Consider the following 10500-nt stretch of genomic DNA (forward strand, 5'->3'; position numbering starts at 1 on the left):
GGTTTGGCATATGCACATCTAGATGAAGGGACTGCTCTGCTGTGTTTCAACCTAATCTCCGTCTATCTCAGTTATGGATATGATATACTGTGTAGAGATGCCTGCAGTTGTTGCCAATGTTGTCTGTGTCTCTGGGGCCTCGCTGCAAAATCTGTTTATCTTCTGGCACTAGCTCTGTCATTTGACATGTACAGTGCAAACGTTTGTGGCAAGAAAAAGAATCCCAAAGTCAATTTAAATTCTCAGGCTTTAATCGAATTGCAAATGAACTGAAAAGAAGAAGAAGAAAAAACACAGACTACAAACAGCTAAAACGGCATCTCGTAATATGAGTGACGTCATGGATGAAAACGCATGTTAAATGTTTTCCTGAATTTAAATCAAGCAAGAGAAAACAGTGGAAGAAGCAGAAGATGAAGAAGAAGACAAAGATTTATCTGGGCAGGGAAAAGGCTTGGGCTACTCGTGCAATGCATTGTGCTACATCACGGCAAAGCTGGTGTTGCTCAACACCATGCACAGTAAATATTAATGGATGAAGCCTGAGTGACATCACCCATCTGTTCCTGCAGGGGGCTTTGGAGTCCCATCGATGGCGGTCTCCATGCTGGAAATCCGAGTCGGGTATGACTGCATCCTGGCGCTCTCTCGTCTGTGTTCTCCCGTCTCGTGCTCTCGCGCCCCGCCCCCCCCCCAGAAATCTACAACGGCAAGTGCGTTGGGCCAAGTAGCTGAACAGTTCTTTGCAGAGATGAAGAAGAACAATTACTTCATCAACAACATGTCACCTTCAGCTCACGTTTTTCTGGTGCGGAACATTGTTCATCACCACAATGAAAAGAAAGAAAGACAAACCATTGAAAAGATGAGAAGAAATGTGTTGAATGTGGGCTTCACATTGGACAAACTTGGGAAGGCAGTGGCAGGTAACATACATTATTGTATATACACGTGTGTGTATATATATAAAAAAATTATTAGTCTTCGTTTATACACAAACATTTTATTCTGTTATTGTTTTTAAGTATTTTATTACTGACAATTCAATTGCATGACCTCCGGAGCTTTATTTTGAAAAATTTGAAGCTCAGGGGGCTCGGCTTTAGGCACACAGACATGAGCACACAGGAGAGCACACAGACGAGAGTAGCCAGGCTGCAGACTTACAGTCTAGGGAAATCCTGTCTCAGCCTAGCTTTCAGTCAACCTAACGACAGTCTGAGAGCTGGAGCTGAGGCGGGTCTTAAGGCTCTTAACAAACCGTTACACCGCGCCCGCCTGTCAATCAGGTCAGCTACACACCTTATTGTGAATAACGCTTATCCTTCAAATCAAAGTTGACGAGTTATCAAAAACTTCACCCCCCCCCCGACCCACACCCCTGTATCGTGTGAGGCGATCCACTCATGAGCTACTTAGACCAATTTCGTTTATTGAACCAGGCTGTAAACATGTTAATCTCTGCTGTAAAACCTGGCTTTTTGAATGGGTGTGTATGTGACTACCAGGACTTTTGCAGCCGGCCTCTAGTGGACACTCGACACTGCAGAATTTTGCACTCCCGGAGGTTGCTGCTTGTTTCACACTTAGTATATATCGCTGTAATTGCTTCGCCTCTATTTAAGCACCTCCAAGCTTTCTTGCAAGAAGCACTAGGACGTCACATCACTAGCCTCAAAGAATGTGTAGAATTTCAGTCTATAGTAAGTTACAGTTTATCGTTTTTTAATTGGCAAACATCTAAGTCTTTTAGTGCATACCCCAAATAAGTGTTGGCTTTGTGTAAATCATGTAATTAATCAATATAAGCTAAGGAAACATTAAACATATTCAGCACCAACTGCTAGTAATACAGCTCCTTTCATCCTATTTGTTAGTAATAGGTCTCAGTCTATTTAAATATTGATGAAAACACTTCCCTGACAGCTGATTGTTTTATGAATATCAAATTACGTCAACAGGAGAAAAACACATTTTTCATAGAGAAATGCATCTTTTTTATCTGCTTTTACATCAGTGTTGCATCTAAACATTACAAACACTGGCTGTACAATCCTGAGTTGGTGTATATTACCATAAGTCTCCCATCTGTTCTCGTGGATAGAAAAGCACTTGGTCGACCATAAAATCGAGAGGATTCACGCACAATCAAGTTATTGTTTTATAATGGGATTCATGCTTTTGTAGAAGCATATTAAGATGGTGTCTGGAAGAAAGGAAAAAGTGTGGAAACTCAATCTGGCCGGCAGAACAAACACTCACAGAGTACACACAGCAGAGGCCAGCGGAGGCCAGTGGGGTGGATAAATGAGAGTGGTAAATAAATCCATTAAAAGCATGGGTGTGCCAAAGACACAGCCAGCCCAGTACGTGATGTCTGCCTGTTTGTGACGCACACCAACTCCAACTTCTCTGTGGGATCGGCGGCGAGACGTCGCTTCCTGCGTTGTGACAGGGTCAAAGTCCTATGATCGCTCAGACGGATAATCGTGTTCTTTTAATTTGATCTTCTGTGCGCACATCAGCGGCTTCTCAGTGTAGAAAACAGGGGTTAGGAAGTGGAAAATGCACTCAGCCAGAAACTATGCAAATAAGCTGCCCAATTTACAAGAGAGGGACTGTATCAGTTGCAGTGTGTCACAAGCAAAACAGACTCCCTTGTGGACGCAGAGGAGCAGATGACAGAGGAAGTGTTGAAAATACTTGTAAACATGTGTAATTGAGTGAGCTCCTCAAGGAATTGGACAGAAGCGTGTTTTGTTTTGGCTTAGGAGTCATAATACTTTGGATCGAAAATTATAGCATGTGGCTGGAGGTAGGATCTCAGTGCTAATTTGAATTTCTGCTGCAATGGCATAGCTTCAAGAGTGATGTGTCATTCTCAATTCCATTACAGTAAAATTGGTAAAAAAGGGAAGAAACACTATATTTATACTCGGACATGCAGACAGCCTGCCCCTGAAATGTTACAGAGTTGCTATTCACACGCGTATAGGGATTTGGGGTGAAATCTCAGGAGTGCAGGACATGATGTAAGAATGAGAAGAAGAATTTGTAATGTTTACACAATATCCAAGCAGCAAGGGAAGCAAGGGAAGCAAAGTCAGGCGCTAGTGTTATTGGATGCAGCCATAGTGTAAAAACAGAAGAGAACATGCAGGCGAGCAGAAAAGAGTATGACCCTACTTCATTGTGTGCACGACAATCACACTGGTGAATCACTTGTTTTACCATTTAATCATGACCCCTCCCTCACCTTCTCACTGGTGGGGATTGTTCTTGACTTTTACCTGATGCTTTCATGTCTCACTGCGACTTGAAATAGTTTTACAAGGGGGCTTGCATGAAAAACTATGTCAGGGTGAAAAATGTGTCCCTTTGTGATTGCTGAGAGTTTCATGCCTGGTTGAAAACACTCTGTCATAAGGCATAAGTTGTATAGAGAGAGAAACAGGATATATGAGGAGATATGGTCGACTAACTTAAATCTGAATCTTATTTTTAACTGATTAAGAGGCAATTCAAGTGAATACAATAATATTCAACCAAACACTGTTGCCTCTATATTCAATCCAAAGCTTTTTGGCATTTGAAATGGGGGAATTTGAACAGAAAGTGTTCTTTATTTAAACATTTCAGGTCCAATCTGGCAAAAAAAAATCCCCTAAAACTGAAGTTGACAAATTGTGCACTTAACCCACAGTTATTTTATCATTTCACATTTCAAAACAAAGAATGACGGCTTGTTAGCAGCTGGCCAGGGACTGGAGCTGTGCTGAGGCAGAGAACAGACTCCCTACTGTTTATTTTCATTTAACTGTGGAACTCATCCAATGGAGACTCTCTTATGAGATGCTCAATAACAGAACATTGTTTTCCCCATGCTCTGATTTTAATTCTAGGAAAAACTGGTTTCGAGTTACATTTTTATTCCTTACAAAATACAATCTATTCAGAATGAAGAAATGTTACATTTTGTTAGGCAACTGTGTAGAATGTTTTTATAACGACTGAAATTGATTTAAATAAAGGTTTAAATGTATCCACAATATAAAGCCATGCAGCTCTTTATAGCTAAATGCTCATATTAAAGGCAGTGTTTTTTTTAAGGTCAGGTTGATGCTCTTGTATAAAGAAAGTGTATTAACCACAAGAGATGCTGGTCATCCTGGCTCCTTTATAGAGTAACCGACCGGAGTGCCGCCATGACAGCTAGGCCATATTTTGCTGTAGACAGGGCAACATAATTCAGCTAATTTTAAGAAAAAAAGACCATTTGGGTAAGTGTACGCTATACAGAGAAAAAATCCTAGCACTTTACCATCATCATGCTGCTTTGTTTTTGCACTTATGCAACACATACAGTATGTCCTTATCAAACTGTTTGTCTGATGAAGGTCTAGCACCGAGACGTGGCCAATAAATGTTTGTCTGCAAGTTAGACAGTGTGTGGGAGTTTAGCTGTAAGTTTCTGATGGATACATTGCTTTCCCATGCACCTCTCTTATGAAAAATATGTGCTAGTTTTTTTTTTTCCCTTTGGTCGATTTTCCTAAAGTTTGCCAAATTTTGTGGTTACAAATGACCTCGTCTTTGAGGTGTATAGCCAAGTTTCCATCCAGGCACTCCGGACGGTTTCTCATTGAAAGGGCTGAGCTGACAGACATCTCCTGTTGTCTAAGACATTAACTATACCCCATACAACCCCACCTAAGAAAAACAAAAAACTATCCCTTCAATGCTATCAATTAAGCAGTTACAACTAAAGCAAGCTGATGTTGACCATACGTTTGAAAACTATTCCTCCGTTTGAGTCAAGGGATCCCAAAGGAGTCATTAGAATGAATAATCTGGGACCATAGAAGTCTGTGAAAAAGCAACAAAGTTGACAAAGCAACATGTGACCATTTTTAATTAACAGACAGATCAACACTTGAATTAACTAATTATTCAACGTTAAAGGAAGACTTCAGGAGCCCCTGTTCAAAATCAGTGTTATAGGTTTTAACAACTGAATGCATTTATGTGCTAAATGTAAGTTTCAGGATTTTTAATAGCTAGAAAGCAGTTCTTGTGAAATTACAGCTTGCATTAGCGTTGCACATTCAGCTCCACACTGTTTCCCCTAAATGTTGTGACCAAATATTTTTTAAACTGATATTTGGAGGAACAACATCCTTTGTCTGTCAGAGAAGATTATTTCTGAACATTTCAGTCGATCATAGACGTTAAGTTTTACCCTGCCTTCGCAGTAATGACTTCACTAATTAATATAACTCTAGAGCGTACATCTGTTTGACTTTTGATCATTATGGTTTAATTAGCTCTATGCTTATGATTTTTTGTCTTATTTTACTGTTTTGACTATTTGAGCCAGATCAGCCAGGCTGCATCTTTGGTTGCTGCGCTGCTGTGTGAAAAGCTGCTCCTCCATCTTTGCAGATAAGTGATACACGGTTCTTTATGGGTTTAGCGGTTTGATGTCTCAAGGGCAAGAAAATGGCTATGTGCAAAACTAAATGTATTCTCTGAAAAATGCATGAGGCTCAATCTGAAAGGACTTTTTACTGCGAAGGGAGTTAATGATGTCTCTATGGAGCAGATCTGTTGAGTACGCAAATGCTAAAGGGGAGGGCTTGCTTATATATTCATCATTTTGTACAGCAACACCTGGAGATAACTCTTCAACTCAAGGAATATGTATATGGCTCCAAATTGTCATCATGTGTTTTTACGCAATCTCAAATTTCTGGTCATGAATATCTGAGCCACCAAATATTACAAACGACTTCAGAGAAGTGTGAAACCTTTTAGATCCTTCTTTCACAGCGTTACATGGCTTTCCTGAGAGGAGACACAAGCTTAAAACGGTGTGAAGAAAGTTTTCATCATTGCTTGAGCTCTCCATATATCGTCATGCTTTAATCAATCTGCACATAATTAACTGACACCAACAGAGCAAAGATTATGTTTTGTTCATTAATATAACACTTAAAAGTTAATGCGAAAAAAAATGAGCTCACTTTTCTGTTTCCCCCCCCAAGGGTGACTTTGACACAATAACTGTGTAATCTCTTATAATTATATTTTAAAATATTTATGAACATTATTCTAGCAGTCCTGAGAAAAATGATTTTCATAAAAGGATAGAACATTTCAGCTGTGGTGACTGTGAAAAATCCACTAATTGAGTTTTTTTTTTGTTTTTTTTTCTAAATGTGAAACATCAATGTGACAATCGGCAGGGTAAACCCCATTTAAAAGGACGTATATAAAGCTGTCTATCCAAACAAACAAAAAAACATGCAAACAAAACCAAAAATATCAAGACACCAATCAACATCATCTTAGGTATGCCCCTCCTCCAATAAATATTTGAAAAATAATGGTAAATGGACTTGAGCTTGATAGAACTTTTCTACTCCTCTGTCCAATCAAAGCACTTTTACAGGTCACACCAACACATTCACACATTCTGTTTGCAGAGGTTGCTATGTAAAGTGACCATCAGATCTAACTAATCCCATTCATATGCCACCGAAGACGCAGCGGGAGCAGCTTGGGGTTAAAAGTCTTGCCCAAGGACACATTGGACATGTGGCTGCAGGAGCTGGGTATCGAACCCCAGAGCTTCCGGTTGAGAGACGACCAACTAGTGCCCATAGTTCATCCCTCATGCTGGGACCAAAAGCATGAAACAAGTTCAAGTAGCTACAGTAGATAGCACAGTCAAACAGTCAAGTCAAATTTCCTAGATGTAATACATGATTCATTTAAAACATGAATAAAAAACAAGAAATAAACGTATTCAGTCAGTGAAGCTCACTTGCTAAGATAATCAGCCTTAGTTTCATGAATCTTTCGGCATCTTCTCTGCGGTGTTTTGTTCTGTGAAATAACACAACAACCTTTTTGTTGTGAGATCAAACGTATAAACCTCTCCAATCAATGCCAAACCAACAGCTCAAACCGCTGACTTTGAAATACATTCTTAATTACTATGTTTCATCCTGCGTCCTCCTGTCAGCCTTTATCTGGATCAGTGTCAGAGTCTTGCACACTCAGTGTTGTTTAGTACAGGTGTGTATTGTATCACAACCCTTAATGTCGGTCTTTATGTCCTCTTTCTTTTTTCCTGCAGGGTGAGTGCTCCCAGAGGTGCTATAACATCTTCGTGCTGGAGACGGTGTGCGTTGCCTGGTTTTCGCTGGAGTTCATGCTGCGCTTCATTCAGACGCAGAGCAAGTGTATGTTCCTGCGTACGCCTCTAAACGTCATCGACGTGGTGGCCATCCTTCCCTACTACATCACTCTCATCGTGGACTCTATGTCAGTGGGAGGGAAACCAACAGGCTCAGGGAACAACTACCTGGAGAAGGTGGGGTTAGTCCTACGAGTCCTGCGGGCTCTAAGGATCTTTTACGTAATGAGGTTGGCTCGTCATTCTTTAGGCCTGCAGACGCTCGGCTTGACAGTGAGGAGGTGCACGCGCGAGTTTGGCCTGTTGCTGCTGTTCCTTTGTGTGGCCATGGCTCTTTTCTCCCCACTGGTGTTTCTAGCTGAGAGTGAGCTGGGTGCCAAGCAGGAGTTCACAAGTATCCCTGGTAGCTACTGGTGGGCCGTTATCTCCATGACGACAGTGGGATATGGAGATATGGTGCCTAGAAGCATCCCTGGCCAGGTGGTGGCACTCAGCAGCATCCTGAGCGGCATTCTCCTCATGGCCTTCCCCGTCACCTCCATCTTTCACACATTCTCCCGCTCTTATTTGGAGCTGAAGGAGGAGCAGAACCGGGCACTGCGGCAGAAGCTGGACTCGCAGGACAGCACCAAGTCCCAGAACAGCGAAGACTCTCAGGAGACGGACAGCTACCATGGCATCACGGAGGCCACAGCCTCAACCTTGCAGAGGAGGAAGGCCATGGCTGCGCAGAGGGCCGCTGAAATCAAGGCGTCCACGCGAACATAGCTGATCTGTCTGTCTTCGTCAAGCAACAGCCCGGGAGGCTGTGACACTGAGCGCCAGGACTTCAAAGTTGACAAGCTGCAGGATTGTGAGCAGGGAGGAGATTTTCCTCTCCGGAGCTTGACTTCCCTGCTTTGATCATGTAAAGCGACTGTGCACCAGAGTGTGTCTGAATTTGTTTAGTTTAACAGAGAAGTTGCAGGGGTCTTTTTATTCCTCCACATATTTGACTTGAAAACACAAGTTACTGTAAACTGTTTGTAATTAAACAAATGAGATTGAAAAAGTAATTTATACAGTACTCTCATTGACTGGGGTTCAGAGTTGAGAATGCTTACATGCAAAGTGCGTGCAAAGGATAACTTATACAAACACAGTGTTATTTAGTCCTCAGACTAAATTCATTTTTCCTATGTAGCTACATTTTAGAGGATTGTCTGTTAAGAGGTAAAATGCCAGACATGTATTATTATTTATCAGATGCAGCATCATCTCCATTTGCTTAAATGCATTTTACCCTAGGATGATCAAGGGAAGATCCATTTTTAAAGATTTAGCTATCTGCTTGTTATATACTCCCAAAAAAGGCATCTCTTTTGCAGAATTTAATTGTAAAGCTTTTTACTTAACTCTCACACAATGCATTAATGTTTTTTATTTTATTTTTTATTTTTATTTTTCATAGTTTTGTCCTGTTTTGCTCAAAAATGAAACTCAAATAAAAATAATCTCACAGGGCATTCATGAAACACGAGCTGACAGCCAAGTCTGTTCTTACCAACCATGCTATGTTGATGAATAGGGGGTTAACCTTTAATTGGGTGGGGGAAATTTGCATCGTGAAATACCCTAATAAACCAATTTAAAGGCAACACACTCAATTTCAATGTTCAATCCACAAACCAACGAGCCCCCCCATCAGGCAGTTAATCGTAGACATTGGCCGTAATTATAAAGATATTACACTTCACCACTGAGCAACGGTGGATTAATTAAAATGTGCTAATGCTGAAAGGTAATTATGCATACTTGTGAAAATGTTTGAATTTTAACACTATGAATAAGCTGCCAACTTCCAGCAGCACCTTAATAAAAATTCAGCGATTCTGTTTATCACATATTATTTGATGTTGATAGAAGGATTTTTTATTCTGTTGGTTAAGGGAAATTAATTTACGGACGGGACCTAGTCACACATTGGGTCTTTTGTTCCAATAACAGTACAATAAATACTGGACTATCGTATAATCCCGTCGTAGCATTACATTTAATTTAATTAAAAGGGGATTTAATAGCATTAAATCCCCTTTTTATCTGCTGAGCAGCTGAGGAAATGAAATGTAGTTTAGTGTTAAGTCTCTCTCTGGAAGGTCCAATGTTGATGTTGATTATTGCCACAAGGGTCTTAAAAGACCAATATGTAAGATATCTACTGAATTAAATCATAAAATTACCATATCATCAGACATTAAGGAAATATGATATATTGAAGTGCTTGTCCTCCTTCTAAGTTTCAATTCTGTTGTTTGTTTTTGTTTTGACCAGAGGAAGTGAATTGGTTCAGACATAACTGATACTTACCCGACCTAAAAAGCCTCGGCATTATTTAAATAAGCTCCGAGACCAAATATGTTGCAAAACTAGGATAAATATTGGAGATGCTTTTGAAAAATTGAGAGAGGTTAGAACGCAGAAAAGTTTCAAGACCGTTGCAGAGCTGGCTAAACACTGAAGCTTCCCTGTCTGCGACCTGGCAACCTTTGTGCACCTCAGCTCTGGGGAGGAGGGGGCGGGGGGAGACAGCTCTCTCCAATGTTTTGAATTTGGACTGCAGTACCACATGTCGGAGTATTCATGCATGAGGCTCAATGTGTTCTTATATTAAATAACCCCCTAATGGCTCACTTAAAGATACAAAGATTTAGGGTTCTATTTACTCTTAGAAAATTAAGAGTATACCCACTTCTTAAAGCACCACTGCATAGTGTCCCTGATACTTAAAGTTAAATTTCCTCAGGTAAGTTGAACTTTCTGTGGTGGAGAGATGGAGTTGCTATTTGTGTACATTCTTGTGTCACATGTTTTACGAGTCAGAGAAGCAAACATCCTTTGATTCTCCTGTAAGAGAAAATGTACGGCATATATTTCACATCCACATCCAGGTAATGAAAAACACCAACCTCAGCTTCAACAGCCTTAAACCATTTCGGATACAGCAAATATGTTTCAGTCTTACAGTGTTTCCTCATATTATTGCAAATACAGCACCTTTTTTCTTTTGACTTGAGTGCCTTGTGCTTTGAAGTAACACATTAAAAAAACATTTCCTCAAATTGTTGTCAAGTCAGATCCCATCAAAGCAGTTAAGTGCTTTAGAGTGCAAATGAGGCTTAGATATTTTTAATATGCCAAAGTTTCATGTTAAGCCTACCAACTCTGAATCGCAGTCACTGGATTAACTGAATCATTAAGCATGAAAACATAACACAGACACTATTATATCCACAATAATATGTTTTAAATATAAAACTGCT

General features: G+C 40.3%; 1 protein-coding gene across 1 annotated transcript in view; it reads left to right on the forward strand.

Moving 5' to 3' along the window:
• kcng2 (potassium voltage-gated channel, subfamily G, member 2) overlaps nucleotides 1-8532 on the forward strand; it is a 33664-nt gene extending 25132 nt beyond the window's left edge. Inside the window, exon 3 of the mRNA XM_061060055.1 lies at nucleotides 7142-8532. Within this exon, the coding sequence (XP_060916038.1) occupies nucleotides 7142-7969 (828 nt within the window). The 3' untranslated portion in view covers nucleotides 7970-8532. The remainder of the gene's footprint in view (nucleotides 1-7141) is intronic.
• Nucleotides 8533-10500: the final 1968 nt, after the last annotated feature.

Source organism: Labrus mixtus, chromosome 16 (genome assembly GCF_963584025.1).
Source record: "Labrus mixtus chromosome 16, fLabMix1.1, whole genome shotgun sequence".
In the NCBI taxonomy this organism is placed as follows: Eukaryota; Metazoa; Chordata; class Actinopteri; order Labriformes; family Labridae; genus Labrus; species Labrus mixtus.